At 44.9% G+C, this 25,590-nt stretch overlaps 1 protein-coding gene across 1 annotated transcript in view; it reads left to right on the forward strand.

Annotated features, from left to right (window-relative positions):
- galnt16 (UDP-N-acetyl-alpha-D-galactosamine:polypeptide N-acetylgalactosaminyltransferase 16) overlaps positions 1–25,590 on the forward strand; it is a 163,216-nt gene that overhangs the window by 76,019 nt on the left and 61,607 nt on the right. Inside the window, exons 5-10 of the mRNA XM_068039764.1 lie at positions 4,560–4,625; positions 7,692–7,813; positions 8,963–9,050; positions 11,093–11,177; positions 12,660–12,763; positions 14,610–14,736. Coding sequence (XP_067895865.1) covers positions 4,560–4,625; positions 7,692–7,813; positions 8,963–9,050; positions 11,093–11,177; positions 12,660–12,763; positions 14,610–14,736 — 592 coding nt within the window. The remainder of the gene's footprint in view (positions 1–4,559; positions 4,626–7,691; positions 7,814–8,962; positions 9,051–11,092; positions 11,178–12,659; positions 12,764–14,609; positions 14,737–25,590) is intronic.

Consider the following 25,590-nt stretch of genomic DNA (forward strand, 5'->3'; position numbering starts at 1 on the left):
ATCTACCTACTTCTTTTACCTGAGGTGTGACTACCTCCCCATAACTCCTCTCAATAACCCCCTCCGCCTCCCGAATGATCCGAAGTTCATCCAGCTCCAGCTCCAGTTCCCTAACGCGGTTCTCGAGGAGCTGGAGTTGGGTGCAGTTCCTGCAGATGCAGTCAGCAGGGACACTCTTGGCGACCCTTACCTCCCACATTCTGCAGGAGGAACATTCAACTGCCTTAACCTCCATTCCCACTATTCTAAATTCCCAACAAATCTACTGAAAAACCCCAAAAAAAAGTCAAAACTTGTTAGCTTATCAATCTGACGGACAGAACTTTTTAAATAAAAAGCTTACCTTATCAACACACCAGAGTACTTTTTTTTGGTTAGAGGAGGAGGGTGGGTGGGAGACACTACACGTGTAGTGTCTCGGGTACAGCCACCACCCAAATATATAGTTTTTACTTACCCACCAGTCCCCTGGTCCTCCGAAAACAAAAGGGAATTAACTTTTAACTTACACTGAAATTGACCTCCCAGCTGCAAGTTCGCTCCACGCCTCCGCTTCTGTCAAAGCTGCTGCTGTAATCTCCTCCAGTCCCACAACCCTCCAAGATCTCTGCAGTCCCCCAATTCCGGCCTCTTGTAGATCCCTGATTTTAATCGCTCCATCATTAGCGGCCGTGCCTTCAGCTGACAAAGGCTGAAGCTCTGGAATTCCCTCCCTACACCTCTCTACCTATCTCCCTCTCTCCTTTAAGATCCTTTTTGACCAAGCTTATGGTCACCTGTCTTAGCACCTCCTTATGTCGCTCAGTGTCAAATTGTGTTTAATAACACTCCTGTGAAAATTCTTGGGACGTTTTACTACTTAAAATCACAATATAAATGCAAGTTGTTGCTGTACTTGCACTTGGATGGGTGGTCAGATTCCCACTGGACAAGTAAGGCAGTTTGCAAGGTGGAGTCTGTAAGTTAGCTAGATCTGCTGCGTGCTGAGTTGCTTAAAATCTTACTAAATCTATTCCTTTAGTGATCAAGGTTGGAATTTAACGAATCCTAGAATAAGTTAAGCATTAAACTCTAAAGGGGCTGCAGGAGCAGAGGGAGCTGGGTGTATATGTGCATAAGTATTGAAGGTGGCAGGACAGGTTGAGAGCACGGTTAATAAAGCATACAGTATCCTGGGCTTTATTATTAGGGGCATAGAGTACAAGAGCAAGGAGGTTATGTTGAACTGGTATAGGACACTAATTCAGCCTCTAGTTCTGGGTGCTGCACTTTAGGAAAGATGTGAAGGCATTGGAGAGAGCACAGAAAAGATTCACGAGAATGGTTCCAGGGTTGAGGAATTTCAGATATGAAGATAGATTGGAGAAGTTGGAACTGTTTTCCTTGGAGAAAAGAAGGCTGAGAGGTGATTTGATAGAGGTATTCAAAATCATGAGGGGCCTGGACAGAGCATATAGGGAGAAACTGTTCCCACTCATGAAACGATCAAGAAGGATAGGGCACAGATTTAAGGTCATTGGCAACAGAAGCAATGGCAACATGAAGAAAACTTTTCCACGCAGTGAGTAGTTAGGATCTGGAATGCACTGCCTGAGAGTGTGGTGGAAGAAAGTTCAATCGAAGCATTCAAAAGGGAATTAGACTGTTGTCTGAAAAGGAAGAATGTGTAGGGTTACGGGGAGAAGGCGGGGGGAGTGTGTTGCGACTGAGGTGGGAGGAGCGCACTGTTTATTCTAGTCCCACTTCTCCACGGGTCACAACATATATTTAATTTTTTTCCCACTTACCAATAATGGTCAATCATAGACTCTATTTTTAGTCCTAGAATAAAACACATCAACCAGATTTCTTTAATAAACAACAAAATTATCAGTTTATAATAAAACAAGTCTTAAACAGTAATGACATACAGCATACTGCCTGTGTGGAGTTTGCAAGTTCTCCCTGTGTCTGCGTGGGTTTTCTCCGGGTGCTCCGGTTTCCTCCCACAAGCCAAAAGACTTGCAGGTTGATAGGTAAATTGGCCATTATAAATTGTCACTAGTATAGGTAGGTGGTAGGGAAATATAGGGACAGGTGGGGATGTTTGGTAGGAATGTAGGATTAGTATAAATGGGTGGTTGATGTTCGGCACAGACTCGGTGGGCCGAAGGGCCTGTTTCAGTGCTGTATCTCCAATCTAAAAAAAATCATAAACACACAGATTGAAATATTGAAGTTCCCTTTTTACCATAGTCCCTCACACTCACACACACAAACACACACATACACACACACACCAGAAATATAAAAGGATTTATGTTTTAGAGCTATATTACAAACAAAAACAGACAAAAAAACACTTGGGTTAAATACTTGCTAATTCTTGAAGACGAAAGAGAAGATATGGAAAGATGTCCTTTGTTTTGGTTTAGCGTCCCAAATGCGTATAGATGGCTGTCACTGGGATTTTCCCAGAACAGTTATTTTCAGGTGATGTTGAAGATCAGTTTGAGTAGGCTTCCAGGAAATTCAGCAACAGAGGTTTCAGACACAGGCCTTACAGGAGAAATGCAGCAACAGTTTAGTCTGCTTCTTACACTTGCTTCTCAGCTTCTCGAGAAATGGAAAACTGGCAGGCTTTTTCCAAACTGCTGGAACAGACTGTGTTGGGGTAATTTGTTATCCTTGGCACATTTTCTCCAACTGTCTTTTTCAAACCACTGTTCATCCCTAACTGCCTTTTGTAACAATTCAAAGTGAAACCAAAAACATTCCAGCAGTAAAGCCTCCTGACCTCTATATATTTTGACCTGTCACTTCTTTGTAAATATCTCCCCAAGTCAAAAACAACCCCTGCTGGTTGTTATCTGCAGATAGGTGCCTTCCAGTAATTGTTTGTTTTCAAGCTCAGTCCAAAAACCTTCTAGTGACCTCCCTTTAAAAAAACACACACAAATTCCAGCATCTATGGAATCTTTTTCAGTTTTAAAACACAAATTCTCAAAACTTAACAAAAAAATGGAAGCACTCGTAACAAGTGGCACTAGGTGAATTGCTCATTCGGAGAGCCGTGCAGATACGATGGGCTGAATAGCCTACTTCTGTGCTGTAACAATTCTGTGATCCTATGATTAGAACTGCAAAATGAAATGACTATTTGTAGGCCTTGCTTGTGACTTGGAGCAATGTCTGTAGTGTTTTCACATCATTACTCTATTGTCTTTGAAATTAGCACAAGGATTCACAGAATTTGTTGACAAACAACAGTTTATTTCCTATTTCTCATCAACATGCTTCCCCTCAGCAAAATCATCCGTTTCACATGTACACCGACAACACCCAGCTCTACCTCACCACCACCTCTCTCGACTCCTCCACTGTTGCTAAATTGTCAGACTGCTTATCTGACATCCAGTACTGGATGAGCAGAAACGTCCTCCAATTAAATATTGGGATGACCAAAGCCATTGTCTTCGGTCTCCGCTCCAAACTCCGTTCCCTAGCTACTGACTCCATCCCTCTCCCTGCAAATGTCTGAGGCTGAACCAGTCTCTTCACAATCTTGGTGTCATATTTGCCTGGGATGAGCTGCTGGCCACATATTCCTGCCATCATTAAGACCGCCTATTTCCACCTCCATAACATTGCCTGCCTCTGCCTCTGTTGAAGCCCATCTGTTGCTGAAACTCTCAATCAACCTTTGTTACCTCTAGACTTGACTATTCCAATGCATTCCTGGCCAGCCTCCCACTTTCTACCCTTTGTCAGCTTGCAGTGATCCAAAATTCTGCTGCCCGTGTCCTAACTCGAACCAAGCCCTGTTCACCTATCACCCTGCTTTCTCTGCTAAATTGGCACCTGGTTAAGCGACACCTTGATTTTAAAATCCTTGTTTTCAAATCCCTCCATGGCCTCGCCCCTCCCTATCTCTGTAATCCCCTCCAGGCCCACAACCCTCCAAGATATCTGCGCTCCTCTAATTCTGGCCTCTTGAGCATCCCTGATTTTAATTGCTGTGCCTTTGACGGCCATACCATTAGCTGCCTGAGCCCTTAGCTCTGGAATTCCTTCCCTGAACCTCTCTGAGTCTTTACCTCCTTTATGACGCTCCTTACAACATACCTTTTTGACTAGTCACCTGCTCAAATATGTCCTTACGGTGCTTGGTGCCAACGTTTGTTTGATAATACTCCTTAGGACATTTTATTACTTTCAAGGTGCTATATAAATACAAGTTGTTGTTGTTAGTGCCTTTAAAGTAGTAAAATGACCCAAGGTGCTTCACGGGGAGCATCATAATATACCAAATTTGACACCAAGCCACATAAGGACACATTAGAACAGGTGACCGAAAGCTTTGTCTAAGAGTTAAATTCTATGGAGCATCTTAAAGGAGGAAAGAGAGGTGGAGACACAATACTGCTAACATTTTTAGTTCCTCATAAATACCTGTATGAATGTATAAGAGGCAGTGGGAGTGAATAACAGCCAGTGCTAAAAACTAGACAGCCACATGCATGTTCCTGAATTAAACAGTTCATCCCTCAAACATTAATCAGCTCTTGTTTTCCTTTCAGCCGAGGACTGCGAGCTCTTAACCAAGATTCCTAAAGTCAAGTGCTTGAGGAACATGAGGCGGGAAGGTAAGTCAGGATCGAAGAGGTTTTCTCCCCATTCTCCTCGTTCCGTCAAAAGCTTATGATGGAATTAGTCACATGGGAAATTGGTTCAGATATGGTCCCCATGTCGTCTTCTGTTATCAATGGCTCAATGGTAGCACTCTCAGTTCTGAGTCATGAGAGCATATGGAATTGGAGGCATCCTACTGGTTGGGAGATTGGAGACAGAGTGGGGATAATGGGTCTGTATTGACATGATGTCCCGTGGGGATCCGCCTTTCACTATATTTATAAATAACTTGGATGAAGGAATAGAGGGCTGTATATCTAAGTTTGCTGACAACGCTAGGTTAGGTGGCACAGTAAATAGTGTAGCTGGGAGCAGGAAGTTACAAAGGGACATTGATGGATTAAGTGAATGTGGCAGATGGAGTTCAATATGGGGAACAGTGAGGTCATCCACTTTGAACCTAAGCAAGATGGATTATTTTCTAGCTGGCAAGGTGCTAGGGACTGGGAATGAGAAGAGAGATTTAGGGGTCCATGTACAGAAGTCGCATGGATAGGTGCATAAAATAGTGAAAAAGGCTAACGGGGAATGTTGACCTTTATCTCAAAGGGTCTGGAATAGAAAGGGATGGAAATGATGTCGCAGCTGTACAGAGCTCTGGTTAGACCCCATCTGGAGTAACCGTGTTCAGTTCTGGGCAACGCACTCAGGAAGGATATAACACTGAGGCTTAAAGGGTTAAATTATGAGGACTGGTTACGGATACCAGACTTGTATTCCCTTAAATATAAAGATTAAGGGGTGATCTAATTGAGGTGTTTGATTACCGGAGTTGATAGGGTAGATAGAGAGAAACTATTTCCTCTGATGGGGGGAGAGGTCCAGAACAAGGGGGCATAACCTTAAAATGAGAGCTGGGCTATTCAGAGGTGACGTCAGGAAGCACTTCTTCACACAAAGGGTAGTGGAAGTCTGAAACGTTAACTCTGTTTCTCTCTCCACAGATGCTGCCAGACCTGCTGAGTATTTCCAGCACTTTTTAATTCCCCCCAAAAAACTTGAGCTGGGGGGGGGTGGGTCAGTTGAAGGTTTGAAAACTGAGACTGATCAATTTTTGTTAGGTAAGGGTATTAAGTTAAGGTACAGATCAGCCATGATCGAATTGAGGAAGAGAACAGGCTCGAGGGGCTGAATGGGCTCCTTCTGTTCCTCTGAGTCACGAGATTGTGGGTTCATGTCCCACTCTAGAGACTTGAGCACATAATCCAGGCTGACTCAACACTTACTTTTAGTTCTTGGTTTCTATTCCCTGTGGGACTGCTCGGAGTGAGCGCGGAACAGGCTGCAACCAGTTCCCACCTCAAATAGAAACTTTGGTCCTAGTTATGTCCTAGGGTCCTGATTTTCAAATTAGAAGGGGCCATTGCCTGAAGTAGGCAGGCACTTTGATCACCTGACTCTTTCAATCTGGTGCCAGCCCGAGTGTTAGGGGTAACTGTGGGTGAGCTAAGGATACTGACCCCATTTTGAGGTGTTGCTACCCCATTAACACCAGGAGGTGAAAATCGATCCTCCCATCTGTCTTCTCCCCACTCCTCCCCTTCCTTGACACTCCTTCGCCGCAGTTTCGCCCAGGTTGCACATTTCCTTCGGCTGAGGGAACGGGAATTCACTCCATCACTTCCTGCTCGAAACACAGGAAGAGGAGGAGTCCTTTCAGCCCCTTGAGGCTGCCCTGTCATTCAGTGAGATCATGGCTGATCTGCTATCTAACTCCATTTATCCAACTTTGTCCCATATTCCTTAATACCTTTGGGTAACAAAAATCTATCAATCACAGATTTTAACATTTAACAATTGATCCAGCAACAATTGCTATTTGCGGAAGAGAGTTCCAAACTTCTACCACCCTTTGTGTGAAGAAGTGTTTCCTAATTTCACTCCTGAAAGTCCTGGCTCTAATTTTTAGACTATGCCCCCTAGTCCTGGACTCCAGTGGAAATGGTTTCTCCCAATTGACCATATCTGTTCTCCTTAATATCTTGAACTTCAGTCAAATCATCCCTCAGCCTTCTGAATTCCAGCAGTAAAATATTGTAATCTCTCCTTGTAATTTGACCCTTGGAGTCCAGGTATCGTTCTGGTAAATCTACATTGCACTCCCTCCAAGGCCAATATATCCTTCCTAAAGTGTTGTGTCTAGAACTGCTCACAGTACTCCAGGTGTGGTCTGGCCAGGGCTTTGTATATCTGAAGCATAACATCTACCTTGTATTCTAGAACTGTAGGTATAAAGGTCAGAATTCCGTTAGCCTTTTTGATTATTCTCTGTACCTGTTCATGACATTTTAATGATCTATGTAGTAACTAGTCCTGGATCACATTCCATGCGGTTTTCCCTACTCCTTGAATAGTAGCTTTTCAAAGACCCCTGCTTAGGGACTGGAGTAAACAGTTTCTTCTAATACTTTAGAACTAGAGATGGAATGATTTGCTTATAGGCTGCAGTATGGGTGATGATGTCCCGGGACCTTGCATGGCCAAATGCCAAGATCAGAACAACTGGCATTGTCAAGAATCAGACCTCAATTCCCCCAGTACCATGGGCACAGAAAGACATTGCGTCAAGGGGCTGAAGCCATTTCTTTGCCAAGGGATTGCGTCTGAATTACTGGTGGATTAATGGGACCGTTCAACAGGAAAGCCTCTGTGAGGCCCTCCATGGCCTCGTTCGTCCCTATCTCTGTAATCTCCTCCACCCTATAACCCTCTGAGATCTCTGCGGTCCTCCAATTCTGCCCTCTTGAGCATCCCTGATTCTCACCATTGGCGGCTGTGTCTCCAGCTGCCTGGACCCTAAGCTCTGGAATGCCCTCCCTAAATCTCTCCGCCTCTCTCGCCTCCTTTAAGAAGGTCCTTAATACCTACCTCTTTGACCAAGTTTTTGGTGACATGTTCTAATATCTCTTTATATAGCTCGGTGTCAAATTCTATCTGATAGCACTCCTGTGATGTTAAAGATGCTGTATAAATGCAGGTTTTTGTTATTGTTTTAGTGTAAAATGCTTCTCTGACTGCAGGGCTAATCCGCTCGAGGGTGAAAGGAGCTGATGCTGCTACTGCAGAGGTCCTAACCTTCCTCGATAGTCACTGCGAGGTAAACAAGGACTGGCTACAACCGCTCTTGCAAAGGGTTAATGAGGTGAGTGTCTGGAAGGTGTTCTGTACTGAAATGGCAGGGGCAGTTCAAGAGCGGGGCCAGAGGGGCTGGGGTCAAAGGGTAAACACATATGGGCTTGTCAAGGTGAGGACTATCAGTGATGGGGAATAAACCATTCTCTGGCTCAGCCAGCATTTATTACTCATCCCTAATTGCCCTTGAGAAGCTGCCTTCTTGAGCCAGTGCAGTCCGTGTGAGGTAGGTACACCCACAGTGCTGTTAGGAAGGGATTCCAGGATTCTGACCCAGCGACAGTGAAGGAACGACGATATATTTCCAAGCCAGGATGGTTTGTGTCTTGGAGGAGAACTTGCAGATGGTGGTGTTCTCATGCATCTGCTGCCCTTGTCCTTCCAGGTGGTGAAGGACGTGGGTTTTGGAGGCAGGCACTGATCTGTCCCAAACAGTTTGCCTCTTCCCAGTTTCATAGAGCGTCACTACTCCATTAATGGGACATGTTTTTCCTGTTCCATATCACTGACATCCTCGTGAGTAAGAACTGCCATCTCAGTTTGATTTTTTGAAATGCTGCCTTGGGATCTTTTAGTCCACTGGAGAGGACAGATAGGGCCTCGGTTTAACATCTCACCTGAAAGACGGCACCTCTGACAGTGCAGTGCTCCCTCAGTCCTGCCAACTTGGATTATGCATTCAAGTCTCTACAATGGGGCTTGAACCCACGATCTTCTGACTGAGGGAAGAGTGCTATCAACTGAGCCACGACAACTACAGTGCAGTACTGAGACAGTGTGCTCTGTCTGCCTGCTCAGGTAGACCTAAAAGATCCCAAGGCATTATTGCAGGAAGAGCAGGAAGTTCTCCTGCTTTCTTGGCCAACATTTCTCCCTCAACCAGCACAGATTATCTAATCATTCCTTCAGTTCTCACCTGTGGGAGCTTGCTCTGCACAGATTGGCTATGATATCAGCCTACACAGAAGTAACTTTGCTTCAAAAATGAATCCATAGATTGTAAAGAGCTTTGGGTCATCATGAGGGTGCGTTGAAGTGCTCTACCAGTGCATGTGCCCTCTGGCATCGGAGGGACCCTGTAAATATTTTCCTTTTCCCTGTTACCTGAACGTAGTTCCTCGATGCTGATTGAGCCCATCTTCTCTTCCCGCCCCTCTAGGATTACACTCGTGTGGCGAGTCCCATCATCGACGTCATAAGCCTGGACAACTTTGCTTATCTGGCTGCGTCAGCTGATCTGAGAGGAGGTAGGTACACAATATCTTTGGACTGTCATTGTTTTACAAAAAGCGTGTAAGAGGAATCCTGGCTTTCAAAAGGGAATTGGAAAGTTGTCAGGGCTATGGGGAAAGGGCAGGGGAGTGGATCTAGCTGAGCAGCTCTTACCGCAACCTCACAGCTCCAGCGACCCGGGTTCAATTCTGGGTACTGCCTGTGTGGAGTTTGCAAGTTCTCCCTGTGTCTGCGTGGGTTTTCTCCGGGTGCTCCAGTTTCCTCCCACAAGCCAAAAGACTTGCAGGTTGGTAGGTAAATTGGCCATTATAAATTGTCACTAGTATAGGTAGGTGGTAGGGACAGGTGGGGATGTGGTAGGAATATGGGATTAGTGTAGGATTAGTATAAATGGGTGGTTGATGGTCGGCACAGACCCGAAGGCCCTGTTTCAGTGCTGTATCACTAAACTAAACATCCACCCGTTCCCCTTTATCCACAGCACATGTTACTTCGTCAAAGATCTCCAGTAAATTGATTAAAGATGATTTCCCTTTCAAAAAACCATGTTGACTCTACCTGATTACCTTGAATTTTTCGAAATGCCCTGCTATAACGTCTTTAAGAATAGCTTGTAACATTTTCCCTAAGACAGATGTTAAGCTAACTGGCCTGTAGTTTCCTGTTTTCTGTCTCCCTCCCTTTTTGAATTAAGGAGTTACATTCCTTGGATGCTGCACTCACTGACTTTGGAAGACTGGTTAAATTTAAATGTTAGAGGAGAAGGTTCTGCTACCACTGAAAAGAATTTAAAATGTGAAAGTTTGGAAAAGTTAGCAATCTAATGATAAGTGTTTCAAACTTCACTGCACACCAGGGTGCAGTCTGATGCAGTGAGTGTGAGGACCAAGCTACATTTAGGGAGTGATCTCATTGAAGTGTTTAAGATGATTAAAGGATTCAATTGGGTAGATAGAGAGAAACCATTTCCTGTGGTGGGCGGAGTCCAGAACAAGGGGCATAACCTTAAAATGAGAACTAAGCCGTTCAGGGGTGATGTCAGGAAGCACTTCTTCACACAAAAAGTAGTAGAAATCTGGAATTCTCTCCCCCAAGGAGTTGCTGTTACTGGGGTCAGTTGAAAATTTCAAAACTGAGGTTGATAGATGCAGGTGTATTAAGGGCTACAGAACCAAGGCGGGTAGATAGAGTTATGATACAGATCAGCCATGATCCAATAGCATAGCAGAACAGGCATGAGAGGCTCCTGTTCCTCTGTTCCTATCTCTGCATCTAAACTGCAATGAATCTATTTTTACATTCAGCTAAACTGGTTAGACTTGATGTTGGATTAATGCTTCAATGGAAAGGCAGCACCACTGTACTGAATACATGAAGCAAGGGGACTGTCGCATTCCTCCACATGTGGGAACTGCTGTGTTTTTTGTTATCTTTTAGAAACAATACAGACCACCGTGAACCATAAGGCAATTTGAGTATTTGCCATATTTAACCAGGAAATTGTCTCTGCATTTCAGTTCCTTGCAGTTGAGAACTTGACCGGACACATGTGGCTCTCGATTTCCCTGGTGACGTCAGGTGCTTTGAGTTGAAAGAGTAATTCTGGGTCTTGTGATTGCCTCCTGGAGGAGGGGAAAACCTTAGATTAATTCGAGGTATACACTCATAACCACCTAGAAGGACAAGGGCAGCAGGCACAAGGGAACGCCACCACCTGCAAGTTTCCCTCCAAGTCACACACCATCCTGACTTGGAACTATATCGCTGTTCCTTCACTGTTGCTGGGTCAAGATCCTGGAACTCCCTTCCTAACAGCGCTATGGGTGTGGATGGGCAACACATGATGGCGTTGCCAGCCACGCTTACATGTCATCAATGAATTTAAAAAATGACATGAAGTGGGCCAAGTAAGGTTCTGGGCGATTGAGCTAAGAGCTGGGTTGACTGGCCTCCATCATCTGCATTTATCTTGTGATGTAACCCCAGCACAATTCTTGCAGTCTCTCGGCCTGGTTTCCCTCTGTTCATCTTGCTGTTTTTCCCTCGCTTTCCGTAGGGTTTGACTGGAGTTTGCATTTCAAATGGGAGCAGATACCCATTGAACAGAAGATGGTGAGGTCGGACCCGATTAAATCCATACGGTAAGCACTGGGTGGGAGAGTCAGGAAAGTGAGGTCCAATGTTGTTCACTTCTGATTTCAGTTCCTCAAATGAATGTCATGGACTGGAATCAGTTCTCTTGTTTTTGGTTGGCACACAGTGTGGGTAATTTTAACAGTGGCCGATGGTTCAAACCAGGCAACATCAAATTGGCCGCAACTTATACACTTCGCTCAATTTATCTTCCGTTGACGTCAACTGAAAGGAGAAATCAGGTGTGATTCGATATCACCCATTTTACACCATTAACAAACGTTAAAATTACCCCAGGTGACTGATACCCGGGGCTGCTTCTGAAACATGGACCAGTTCTGGAACCTGGGTCTTGCTCTGGAAGTGGGGGCGCGTTCTGGTAGCTGGGGGTGTGTTCTGGAACCCAGGCTTGCTCTGGAACCCAGGGTCTGCACTGGAACCTGGGTCTGGCTCTGAAACCCGGGCTTGTTCTGGAAACCAGGGCTCGCTCTGGAATCCGTGGCATGTTCTGGAACCTGGGGTGGGGGTGGGGTGTTCTGGAACCCGGGGTTTGCACTGGAACACCAGGCTGGTGCTGGAACCCGGGGGTGGTCCTGGAATATGGGCCAGTTCTGGAACCTGGGGCATGCTCTGAAACCCAAGGCTTGCTCTGGAATCCTCCTGATCATTCTGCCTAATGCTGGGTTTTGGCTCTGTGGACACCAGCAACCCTGCCAACAGCCCACATTTCTTACCTGCCCTCCACGGAACAACACTCTTGTCATTCCAGTTGACTAAAGGAAGATTTGGTTATTTAGGGTGATGCAACTTCCATTATGAACTTATTTCACTCCTGTGATCTCTCTGAGTCAGAGTGACATGAGGGCTGTAATCCAATCTGGGAGGGTCATGCAGATACTGTGTTCTGAACTTTTAACACACTAAATCTAAACAGAGCCTGGACTGGGATCCACAGTGTTGCTGCTACAGAGCTGGTTTTTGTACCTCAGCTCCTTATTAAATAAACATTTTTTAAAAAATTACAAATTCGCAGATGCAGGAAATCTGAAGTTAAAGAACAAAACAAGAAAATTCTGGAAAGACTGACCAGGTTGAGCAGCATTTATGAAGAGATTTGTTAGTTCTATCAGTGTAGACTCTTGATAAGTATTGGAGCTGTGTGGGTAGTAAATTCTACCTGGTACAGCTAGACTAACCAACCTATCACAAATCTGTAAAACAAGAAAAAAATCAGTTTCAAACACTTGACTGTATATTAGCATGTTTGTGTAAAAATTGCTGACTTCCGTGAGCATTCCCCGTGCGGGTGGGGAACGGGAATGCCATGGGACCGTTTATGTCCACCTGAGAGGGCAGCCAGGGTTTGATGGCACCTGTGACAGTGCAGCACTCCCTCAGTTCTGCACTGGGAGTGTCAGCCTAGATTTGGTGCTCAAGGCTCCGGAGTGGGACTTGAACCCACGACTGACACCTATGCTTTATTTCTGTAGGACCCCCGTTATTGCCGGAGGGATCTTTGTCACGAGTAAATCTTGGTTCAACTACCTTGGCAAATATGACACGCAGATGGACATTTGGGGTGGTGAGAATTTTGGTGAGTTTTTATATTTATTATTGTCGGTGTTGGTTAGCGTGTGATATCTGATTGCAGATACATTTTGAAAGTTGATTATGTTACGTCCCAATATGTTAACTTGCTATTGCCATTTACTAGTTAGTTGAATTCCCCTGCTCTTCTTCGAACAGTGCAATGGGATATTTTACGTCCATCTGAGAGGGCGGGCAATTAACATCTCATCCAAAGGGTGAGACCTCCGACAGTGCAACACTCCCTCAGTACTGCACTGGAGGATCAGCCTAGATTATTGGGCTCAAGTGCAAGTGGTACCACTCAGCCACTGCTAACACTTGGAGCTGGGAGAGGTATAATAAGTCTAGTCAGAATCCTGATCGGAAGATCAACTTGGGTTCCCAATAGCTGTTAAAGCCATAATATTGTCCACAGTTTGGTAGTCAAGGGCCGAGGCTGATGATGGGGTGAGGGGAGAGAATGTTCTGAGCTTGGAGCAGTCCAGAGGGAGCTTTCGTCTGCAACTGGCTGTGTCACTTCTTGTCTGGCAGTACTTGATGCTAACGCTTCAGTCTAAAATTCCTCAACCTTATGTTCAAATCCCTCTATGGCCTCGCCCCTCCCTATCTATAATCTCCTCCAGCCTCACTTCCCTCCAAGATATTTGCAACAATAACAACAGCAACTTATATTTATTTAGCATCTTTAACGTAATTAAATGTCCCAAGATGCTTCACCGGAGCATTATAAAACAAAGTACAACACTGAGGCATGTAAGGAGAGATCAGGTCAGATGACCAAAAGCTTGGTCAAAGAGGTAGGGTTTTAAGGAGAGTCTTAAAGGGGGAAAGCGAGGTAGAGAGGCAGAGAGGTGTAGAGAGGGTATTCCAGTGCTTAGGGCCGAGGCAACTGAAGGCGCGGTCACCAATGGTGGAGCAATTAAAACTGGGGATGCTCAAGAGGTCAGAGTGGGAGGAGCACAGATATTGCGGAGGGTTGTGGGGCTGGAGGAGATTACAGAGATAGGGAGGGCGAGGCCATGGAGGGATTTGGAAACAAGGATGAGATTTTGAAATCAAGACATTGCTCGACTGGGAGACAATGTAGGTCAGCGAGCACAGGGGTGATAGGGGAATGGGACGGTGCACTCCTCCAGTTGTAGCCTCTTGCCCATCGCTCCACTATTGGCGGTCGTGCATCCAGCTGCCTAGGCCTTAAGCTCTGGAATTCCTTTCCTAAAACTCTATGCCTCTCTCCCCTCCTTTAAAATTCCTTATGTGGCCCTGAGCCACATTTTGTTTGAGAATAATTCCTGCGAAACACCCTGGGACATTTCACCACGTGAAAGGCACTATAAAAATGCAAGTTGTTGTTATTCATAGTTAGCGCATCCCCTTGGTTTGCAGTTGATTGTGGGGACAGATAAATATCTGCAAGGAAAGAAATATTCCACAAAGGATTTGCAGCTTCCGAGGCAGCCCACTGATGCAGTCTGTTCTGTGACATGTTGTTCTTTCAGTGCCATTTAATGGAATTAGATAATGTCAACTATGATAAGTCCAGAACCAGTAGAGGACATGGTCTGTGTTTGAAGGGAGTGGTGGTGAGTGGGGAGGATGGAGTGTGTGAGGTGGTGTTATTTCAGTCAATCAATGGAACAGGTGATTTGGTCCTCTGGTTCCCAAAGCTCTCCAGCATTGGGTTTTCCTCCCCTCATGTCTGGGTCTGGTATAGACTCATTAATAGAGATTGATTACAGTGATCAGTCAATAACTCCATTAATCATTGTAACATGTGACTACCAGGATGGTGGAAGGTAAATTCGGACCTTGGGCTCTCTTCATCTAGCAACTCCTGTGCTCACTTCCAGAGCTGTCTTTCCGTGTCTGGATGTGTGGAGGAAGTTTGGAGATTGTCCCGTGCAGTCGTGTGGGGCATGTCTTCCGCAAGCGGCACCCATACAACTTCCCCGAGGGCAATGCTCTCACTTATATAAGGTAAGCACGCAGTGTCCAGCTCCCACGACGGCTCGTGAGTTACAGCAGGAGCAGGGTGTGATACATCTCAGTGGCAATGCTGTAAGGGTGTATGGAGGAGGAGGCTAATGTTAGGCAAGGATATTATGGTGAGTAGATGGAGTTAAGATACAGATTAGGCAGGATCTAACTGAATGGCAGAACAGGTGGCAGCGGAAATGTCTGAGAAATTCCTCACCGGCTCCCAGGCGACTGAAAGTAGATCAGGAGGATCACAATGGCCCTAAAAATTCCTTGCAGTAACAGGTGATCTCTGCCACAGCCAGAAACAGGACCAGCTCTCGCTTGAAGGAATTCAGCCAATCGACGTCCGCTTCATGACCGTTCCAGAGATTCACTATTGTTTGGGAAAATAACCACTTCCTGGCATCTAACCTAGATGTGGCCTTACACGGCCTAAAGTTGTGACCCCCCGCTCCTCCCTAACCTATTTAATTGAGTTGGGCATTCTCGGCCTAGTTCCGAATGGACCTCTAGTTAATCAGTTCATAGCAAGAAAAAACACTGCCCGTAACTTTGGTCAAACTGGGATAATTCTAACTTTGAGCGATAGTGTGAAATGTGCAAAATTGAATTAGCCGCCCATTATAGGTCTCCCCTCCCCGCCCTTTTCATTGAAGTCCCTCCCCACAAAGTGTGAGGTACGAGGGACTTGAATCCCTGAGCTTCATTTGAAAGTTTTGACACTGAGTCCTGCCCAAAGCTGACAGGAATGGCAACACCACTAGTGGGAGGCACTTGAAATTGGGTTGGGGGATGTTGAGGCCATCCCCTGGAACTCAGCTCTGGATGAGATTAGTCAGTATTGGGGTGAGAGGGAATCGGGCAAGTTTGCAATCAGGCACCCACATCCCAGTGACATCATCAGGCTGCGACTTTGCTGATTAAATTAGGCCGCCAGCTCCTCTGGGGTGGGTGTCCTTCTCACACCTGATTTCAGGCCACTCAAGATGGTGGGGGATCAGAAACATGCCAATAGCCCCTTTATTCAATGCCTCCCCCCTCATGGCTGATCTGATTGTGGCCTCAACTCCACTTTCCTGCCTACCCCCAATACCCTTCAACTCCTTTGTTCATCAAGAATTTATCTATCTCTGCCTTAAAAATATTCAATGACCCTGCCTCCACAGTTCTCTGGGGAAGAGAGTCCCAAAGACTCATGACCCTCTGAGAGAAAAACTTTCTCCTCATCTCCACCTTAAATGGGCGACCCCTGACTTTTAAACTGTGTCCCCTAGTTCTTCTCCCCTACAAGAGGAAACATCCTTTCAGCATCCACCCTGTCAAGTCCCCTCAGGATCTTATATGTTTCAATAAGATCACCTCTCATTCTTCTAAACTCCAATGGATACAGGTCCAACCTGTCCAACCTATCTTCATAAGATAACCACCACCCCCCCACCCCATCCCAGGTATCAGTCGAGTGAACCTTCTCTGAACTGCCTCTAACGCATTTATATTATTTCTTAAATAAGGAGACCAAAACTGTACACAGCACTCCAGATGTGGTCTCACCAATACCCTATACAACTGTAGCAAAATATCTCTACTTTTATATTCCATTCCCCTTGCAATAAATGATAACATTCCATTTGCCTTCCTAATCACTTATGCTGTATCTGCATACCAACCTTTTCTGATTCATGTACCAGGACACCCAGAACCCTCTGTACCTCAGTGTCCTGCAATCTCTCTCCATTTAAATAATATGCTGCTTTACTACTCTTCCTGCCAAAGTAGATAAGTTCACATTTTCTCACATTATATTCTATTTGCCAAATTTTTGCACACTCGCTTATCTATATCCCTTTGCAGCCTCCTTACGTCCTCTTGACAACTTCCTTTCCTACCTATCTTTGTGTCATCAGCAAATTTAGCAACCATACATTTGGTCCCTTCATCTAAGTCATTGATATAAATTGTAAATAGTTGAGGTTCCAGCACTGATCCCTCGTCACATCTTCCCAACTCGAAAATGACCATTTGTGCCTCCTCTCTGTTTCCTCTTAGCTATCTAATCCTCTATCCATGCTAATATGTTAACCCCAACGCCATAAGCTCTTATTTTGCTTAGTAACCTTTGATGTGGCGCCTTGTCAAATGCCTTCTAGAAATTTAAGTATAGCCCATCCACATGTTCCCCTTTATCCACATTGTTTGTTACTTCCTCAAAGATCTCCAATAAATTAGACAAACATGATTTCCCTTTCACAAAACCATGTTGACTCTGCCTGATTACATTGAGATTTTCTAAATGACCTGCTATAACCCCCTTAATAATAGATTCCAGCATTTTCCCTATGACAGATGTTAAGCTAACTGACCTGTTGTTTCCTGCTTTCTGTCTGACTTCTTTCTTGAATAGAGGAGTCACATTCGCCATTTTCCAATCTGATGGGACCTTTCCAGAATCTAGGGAATTTTGGAAAATTAAAACCAATGTATCTATGATCTCAGCAGTCATTCATTTAAGACCCTAGGATGAAGTCCATCAGGACCTGGGGACTTGTCAGCTTTTAGTTCTAATCATTTTTTCAGTACCTTTTCCTTGGTGATTGTAATTGTTTTACATTCCTCCCTCCCTTTCACCTCCTGATTCACAATTATTTCTGGGATGTTATTTGTATCCTCTATAGTGAAGACATGCAAAATATCTGTTCAATTCATCCGCCAGCTCCTTATTTTCTAGTATTAATTCTCTAGATTCACTCTCTAGAGGAACAACACTCACCTTACTTACCCTTTTCCTTTTTAAATACTTGTAGAAACTCTTACTATCTGTTTTCATATTTCTAGCTAGCTTTCTCTTGTACTCTAATTTCTCCCTCCTTATTAATCTTTTAGTCATTCTTTGCTCTTCTTTATATCCTGCCCAATCTTCTGACCTGCCACTCATCTTTGTGGAATTATATGCTTTTTCTTTAAATTTGATACTATCTTTAACTTCCTTAGTTAGCTACTGATGGATCATCCTTCCCTTCGAGTCTTACTTTCTCACTGGAATGTATCTTTTCTGAGTATTCTGAAATTTTTTTTTTAGAGATACAGCACTGAAACAGGCCCTTCGGCCCACCGAGTCTGTGCCGACCATCAACCACCCATTTATACTAATCCTACACTAATCCCATATTCCTACCACATCCCCACCTGTCCCTATATTTCCCTATCACCTACCTATACTAGGGGCAATTGCTAATGGCCAATTTACCTATCAACCTGCAAGTCTTTTGGCTTGTGGGAGGAAAGCGGAGCACCTGGGGAAAACCCACGCAGACACAGGGAGAGCTTGCAAACTCCACACAGGCAGTACCCAGAATTGAACCCGGGTCGCTGGAGCCGTGAGGCTGCGGTGCTAACCACTGCGCCACTGTGCCGCCCTAATATCTCCTTAAATGTCTCCTTAAATGTCTGCCACTGCATCTCTACTGACCTATCCCTTAACCTAATTTGCCAGTTTACTTTAGCCAGCTCTGTCTTCATGCCCTCATAATTGCCCTTATTTAAGTTTAAAACACTAGTCTCAGATTCACCCTTCTCTCCCTCAAACTGAATGTGTAATTCAGCATATTATGATCACTGCTACCTAGGGGCGCCTTAACTATGAGTTCATTAATTAATCCTGTCTCATTGCACAGTACCAGATGTAGTATAGCCTGCTCTCTGGTTGGCTGTAGAATGTACTGCTCCAAGAAACTGTCCCCAAAACACTATGAACGCATCATCCTGGCTACCTTTGCCTATTTGATTCTTCCAATCTATATGTAGATTAAAATCACCCATGATTATCATTGTACTTTTCTCACAAGCACCCATTATTTCATCCTGTACATCCTGTCCTACAGCATGGTTAGGGGGCCTATAAACTACTCACACAAGTGACTTCTCACTGTTACTATTTCTCATCTCTACCCAAACTGATTCTACATCTTGATCTTCAGAACTAAGGTCATCTCCCTCCATTGTACCAATGTCATCCTTAATTAACAGAGCTACCCCACCACCTTTTCCTAGCTTCCTGTCCTTCCTAAATGTCATGTACCCTTGAATATTCAGGTCCCAGTCTTAGTCATCTTGCAGCCATGTCTATCAGATCATACGTATTGAATACTGTTTGTGCTGTCTATTCATCTGCTTTGTTACAAATGCTACGTGCATTCAGATACAGAGCCTTTAGTTCTGTCTTTTTACTATTTTTGTAACCTCTAGTCTTATCTGCTGGTGCGCTCTTAGCTTTGTACACTCTGCCCCTTCTTGCCATACCCTGATCATCATTTCCCTTATTGCTACCTTGCTCTCTTACCTTGCCTTCTCCACTTAATTTATCATATCTTCTCAATCCTGATTCCTCACCCCCACTATTTAGTTTAAAGCCCTTTCTACCACCCTAGTTATACGACCCGCCAGAACACTGGTCCCAGCATGGTTCATGTGAAGACCGTCCCAATGGTACAGCTTCCACTTTCCCCAGTGCCCCATGAATTGAAACCCATTTCTCCCACACCAATCTCTGAGCCATGTGTTTAACTCTCTAAACTTATTTACCCTATGTAAATACTATGCCAATAATCTCTGGATTATTACCTTTGAGGTTCTTCTTTTTAACTTAGCCCCTACCTCCTCATACTAACTATGCAGAACCTCTTTCCTAGTCCCATCTATGTCATTGGTACCGACGTGGACCACGACCACTGGATCCACCCCCTCCCACTGCAAGTTCATCTCCACCCCTGAACAAATGTACTGAACCCTGGCACCGGGCAGGCAACACAGTTTTCTGGACTCTCACTCTGGGCTGCAGGGAATGTTGTCTATCCCCCTGACTATACTGTCCCCTACAACCACTACATTCCTATTAACTCCCCCCGCTTGAATGGCTTCCTGTACCACGGTGCCATGGTCAGTTTGCTCATCCACCCTGCAGCTCCTGCTTTCAACCATACAGGTTGCACGAACCTCGACCCTGTGGACAACTGGCTGAGGCTCCTCCACTTCTATGTTCTCGATCTCCTTACCTGCGTCACTTACAGTCACACCCTCCTGTCCCTGACCATGGACCAAATCAGAAGACCATATCGTAAGAGGTGTGACCGCCTCCTGGTACAAAACGTCCAGGTAACTTTCCTCCTCCCTGATGTGTCGCAGTGTGTGCAGCTTAGCCTTCAGCTCACTGACTCTGAGTTGAAGTTCCTGCAGCCGGAGACACTTACCGGAGACGCGTTTGCCCTGGATCACACTGGCATTCAGGAGCTTCCACATCATGCAGTAACAATACATTATCTGCCCTGCAATTTTTATTATCTGGTAACTAATTTATTATTTACTTAATTAACCTATAATCAATAAACCCTATTACTCCCTGTAAGCTTTATTATTGCGAGTAAACTTTACTAATATTCTCAGACCGCTTCCCTCTCGTGCTGTTTTGAAGCACTCAGTCTGCTATCCTCAAAGGAGCAATAGCCCCAGAGTTCCTGCGTAGTTTATAAACTCTCTCTCTCTCTCAATGTGCTCTACTGCTCCCGGAGTTCCTGCGATGTATATAAACTCTCTCTCTCTCTCAATGTGCTCTACTGCTCCCGGAGTTCCTGAGCTGTTTATAAACTCTCTCTCTCGCTCAATGTGCTCTACTGCTCCTGGAGTTACTGAGCTGTTTATAAACTCTCTCTCTCGCTCAATGTGCTCTACAGCTCCCTGAGTTCCTGAGCTGTTTATAAACTCTCTCTCTCGCTCAATGTGCTCTACTGCTCCTGGAGTTCCTGATCTGTTTATAAACTCTCTCTCTCTCTCTCTCTCAATGTGCTCGACTGCTCCTGGAGTTCCTGAGCTGTTTATAAACTCTCTTCTCCCTCAATGTGCTCTACTGCTCCCGGGTTCCTGAGCTGTTTATAAACTCTCTCTCTGTCTCAATGTGCTCTTACTGCTCCCGAGTTCCTGAGCTGTTTATAAACTCTCTCTCTGTCTCAACGTGCTCTGTTACTCCCGAATTCCTGAGCTGTTGCTCAACTCTCTCTGTCTCTCAATGAGCTCTACTACTCCCGAGTTCCTGATCTGTTTATAAACTATACCTCTCTCTCAATGTGCTCTACTACTCCCGGGTTCCTGAGCTGTTGATAAACTCTCTCTCTCAATGTGCACTACTGCTCCTGGAGTTCATGAGCTGTTTATAAACTCTCTCTCTCTCAATGTGCTCTACTACTCCCGGAGTTCCTGAGCTGTTTATAAACTCTCTCTCTCTCAATGTGCTCTACTACTCCCGGAGTTCCTGAGCTGTTTATAAACTCTCTCTCTCTCAATGTGCTGTACTGCTCCCGAGTTCCTGAGCTGTTTATAAACTCTCTCTCTCTCTCTCAATGTGCTCTTCTACCCCTGAGTTCCTGAGCTGTTTATAAACTCTCTCTCTGTCTCAATGTGCTCTGCTACTCCCGAATTCCTGAGCTGTTGCTCAACTCTCTCTCTCTCTCAATGTGCTCTACTACTCCCGGGTTACTGAGCTATTGATAAACTCTCTCTCTCTCAATGTGCTCTACTACTCCCGAATTCCGGAGCTGTTTATAAACTCTCTCTCTCTCGCTCAATGTGCTCTAATACTCCCGACTTCCTGAGCTGTTTATAAACTCTCTCTCTCTCAATGTGCTCTACTGCTCCTGGAGTTCCTAAGCTGTTTATAAACTCTCTCTCTCTTGCTCAATGTGCTCTACTGCTCCCAGAGTTCCTCAGATGTTTATAAACTCTCTCTCTCTCTCTCAATATATTCTACTGCTCCCGAGTTCCTGAGCTGTTTATAAACTCTCTCTCTCTCAATGTGCTCTACTGCTCCTGGAGTTCCTAAGCTGTTTATAAACTCTCTCTCTCTTGCTCAATGTGCTCTACTATTCACGGAGTTCCTGAGTTGTTTATAAACTATCTCTCTCTCAATGTGCTCTATTGCTCCCGAGTTCCTGAGCTGTTTATAATCTCTCTCTCTCTCTCAATGTGCTCTACTACTCCCGAGTTCCTGATCTGTTTATAAACTCTCTCTCTCTCTCAATGTGCTCTACTACTCCCGAGTTCCTGATCTGTTTATAAACTCTCTCTCTCTCTCAATGTACGCGACTACTCCTGAATTCCTGAGCTGTTTAGAAACTCTCTCCCTCTCAATGTGCTCCACTGCTCCCGGAGTTTTTGAGCTGTTTATAAATTCTATCTCTCTCGCTCAATGTGCTCTACTAATCACGGAGTTCCTGAGCTGTTTATAAACTCGCTGTCTCTCAATGTGCTCTACTACTCCCGAGTTCCTGATCTGTTTATAAACTCTCCCTCTCTCTCAATGTGCTCTACTACTCCCGGAGTTCCTGAGCTGTTTATAAACTCTCTCTCTCTCTCTCTCTCTCAATGAGCTCTACTGCTCCCGAGTTCCTGAGCTGTTTATAAACTCTCTCTCTGTCTCAATGTGCTCTGCTACTCCCGATTTCCTGAGCTGTTGCTCAACTCTCTCTGTCTCTCAATGAGCTCTACTACTCCCGAGTTCATGAGCTGTTTCTAAACACTCTCTCTCTCAATGTGCTCTACTACTCCCGAATTCCGGAGCTGTTTATAAACTCTCTCTCTCTCTCTCTCTCAATGTGCTCTACTACTCCCGAGTCCCTGAGCTGTTTATAAACTCTCTCTCTCACCCAATGTGCTCTACTACTTCCGAGTTCCTGAGCTGTTTATAAACTCTCTTTCTCTCTCTCAATATATTCTACTGCTCCCGAGTTCCTGAGCTGTTTATAAACTATCTCTCTCTATCTCAATGTGCTTTTCTGCTCCCGAGTTCCTGAGCTGTTTATAAACTCTCTCTCTCTTACAATGTGCTCTACTGCTCCTGGAGTTCCTGACATGTTTATAAACTTTTTCACTTTCTCAATGTGCTCTACTGCTCCTGGAGTTGCTGCGCTGTTTATAAACTCTTTTTCTCTCTCTCAATATATTCTACTACTCCCAAATTCCTGAGCTGTTTATAAACTCTCTCCCTCTCAATGCGCTCTACTGCTCCTGGAGTTAACGAGCTGTTTCTAAACTCTCTCTCTTTCTCTCTCAATGTGCTCTACTGCTCCCAGAGTTCCTCAGATGTTTATAAACTCTCTCTCTCTCTCTCAATATATTCTACTGCTCCCGAGTTCCTGAGCTGTTTATAAACTCTCTCTCTCAATGTGCTCTTCTGTTCCTGAGTTCCTGAGCTGTTTATAAACTCTCTCTCTGTCTCTCTCTCTCAAAGTGGTCTACTGCTCCCAGAATTCCTGAGCTGTTTATAAACACTCTCTCTCTCTCAATGTGTTCTTCAGCTCCTGGAGTTTCTGAGCTGTTTACAAACTCTCTCTCTCTCTCTCTCAATGTGCTCCACTGCTGCCAGAGTTCCTGAGCTGTTTATAAACTCTCTCTCTATCTCAATGTGTTCTACTGCTCCTGGAGTTGCTGAGCTGTTTGCAAACTCTCTCTCTCTCTCTCTCTCTCAATGTGCTCGACTGCTCCCAGAGTTCCTGAGCTGTTTATAAACTCTCTCTCTCTCAATGTGCTCTCCTGCTCCCAGAGTTCCTGAGCTGTTTATAAACTCTCTCTCTCTCTCAATGTGCTCTACTGCTCCCAGAGTTACTGAGCTGTTTATAAACTCTCTCTCCCTATCTCAATGTGCTCTACTGCTCCTGGAGTTCCTGAGCTGTTTATAAACTCTCTCTCTCTCTCAATGTGCTCTACTGCTCCCAGAGTTACTGAGCTGTTTATAAACTCTCTCTCTCTCTCTCAATGTGCTCTGCTGCTCCTGGAGTTCCTGATCTGTTTATAAACTCACTCTCTCTCTCTCTCTCTCTCTCTCTCTCTCTCTCTCAATGTGCTCTACTGCTCCTGGAGTTCCTGAGCTGTTTATAAACTCTCTCTGTCTCTCTCAATATATTCTACTGCGCCCGAGTTCCTGAGCTGTTTATAAACTCTCTCTCTCTCTCAATGTGCTCTTCTGCTCCTGGAGTTCCTGAGCTGTTTATAAACTCTCTTCTCCCTCAATGTGCTCTACTGCTCCCGGGTTCCTGAGCTGTTGATAAACTCTCTCTCTCAATGTGCACTACTGCTCCTGGAGTTCATGAGCTGTTTATAAACTCTCTCTCTCTCAATGTGCTCTACTACTCCCGGAGTTCCTGAGCTGTTTATAAACTCTCTCTCTCTCAATGTGCTGTACTGCTCCCGAGTTCCTGAGCTGTTTATAAACTCTCTCTCTCTCTCAATGTGCTCTTCTACCCCTGAGTTCCTGAGCTGTTTATAAACTCTCTCTCTGTCTCAATGTGCTCTGCTACTCCCGAATTCCTGAGCTGTTGCTCAACTCTCTCTCTCTCTCAATGTGCTCTACTACTCCCGGGTTACTGAGCTATTGATAAACTCTCTCTCTCTCAATGTGCTCTACTACTCCCGAATTCCGGAGCTGTTTATAAACTCTCTCTCTCTCGCTCAATGTGCTCTAATACTCCCGACTTCCTGAGCTGTTTATAAACTCTCTCTCTCTCAATGTGCTCTACTGCTCCTGGAGTTCCTAAGCTGTTTATAAACTCTCTCTCTCTCTTGCTCAATGTGCTCTACTGCTCCCAGAGTTCCTCAGATGTTTATAAACTCTCTCTCTCTCTCTCAATATATTCTACTGCTCCCGAGTTCCTGAGCTGTTTATAAACTCTCTCTCTCAATGTGCTCTTCTGTTCCTGAGTTCCTGAGCTGTTTATAAACTCTCTCCCTCTCAATGTGCTCTACTGCTCCCAAGTTCCTGAGCTGTTTATAACCTCTCTCTCTGTCTCTCTCTCTCAAAGTGGTCTACTGCTCCCAGAATTCCTGAGCTGTTTATAAACACTCTTTCTCTCTCAATGTGTTCTTCAGCTCCTGGAGTTTCTGAGCTGTTTACAAACTCTCTCTTTCTCTCTCTCAATGTGCTCCACTGCTGCCAGAGTTCCTGAGCTGTTTATAAACTCTCTCTCTCTCTGAATGTGCTCTACTACTCCTGGAGTTTCTGAGCTGTTTACAAACTCTCTCTTTCTCTCTCTCAATGTGCTCTACTGCTCCCGCGTTCCTGAGCAGTTTCTCAACTCTCTCTCTCTATCTCAATGTGCTCTACTGCTCCCAGAGTTTCTGAGCTGTTTATAAACTCTCTCTCTCTCTCTCTCTCTCTCTCAATGTGCTCTACTGCTCCTGGAGTTGCTGAGCTGTTTATAAACTCTCTCTCTCTCTCAATGTGTTCTACTGCTCCTGGAGTTGCTGAGTTGTTTGCAAACTCTCTCTCTCTCTCTCTCTCTCAATGTGCTCGACTGCTCCCAGAGTTCCTGAGCTGTTTATAAACTCTCTCTCTCTCAATGTGCTCTCCTGCTCCCAGAGTTCCTGAGCTGTTTATAAACTCTCTCTCTGTCTCAATGTGCTCTACCACTCTTGGAGTTCCTGAGCTGTTTACAAACTCTCTCTCTCTCTCTCTCTCTCAATGTGCTCTACTGCTCCCGAGTTCCTGAGCTGTTTCTCAACTCTCTCTCCCTATCTCAATGTGCTCTACTGCTCCTTGAGTTCCTGAGCTGTTTATAAACTCTCTCTCTCTCTCAATGTGCTCTACTGCTCCCAGAGTTACTGAGCTGTTTATAAACTCTCTCTCTCTCTCTCAATGTGCTCTGCTGCTCCTGGAGTTCCTGATCTGTTTATAAACTCACTCTCTCTCTCTCTCTCAATGTGCTCTACTGCTCCTGGAGTTCCTGAGCTGTTTATAAACTCTCTCTGTCTCTCTCAATATATTCTACTGCTCCCGAGTTCCTGAGCTGTTTATAAACTCTCTCTCTCTCTCAA

Source organism: Heterodontus francisci, chromosome 9 (assembly GCF_036365525.1).
Source record: "Heterodontus francisci isolate sHetFra1 chromosome 9, sHetFra1.hap1, whole genome shotgun sequence".
NCBI classification, from domain to species: domain Eukaryota; kingdom Metazoa; phylum Chordata; class Chondrichthyes; order Heterodontiformes; family Heterodontidae; genus Heterodontus; species Heterodontus francisci.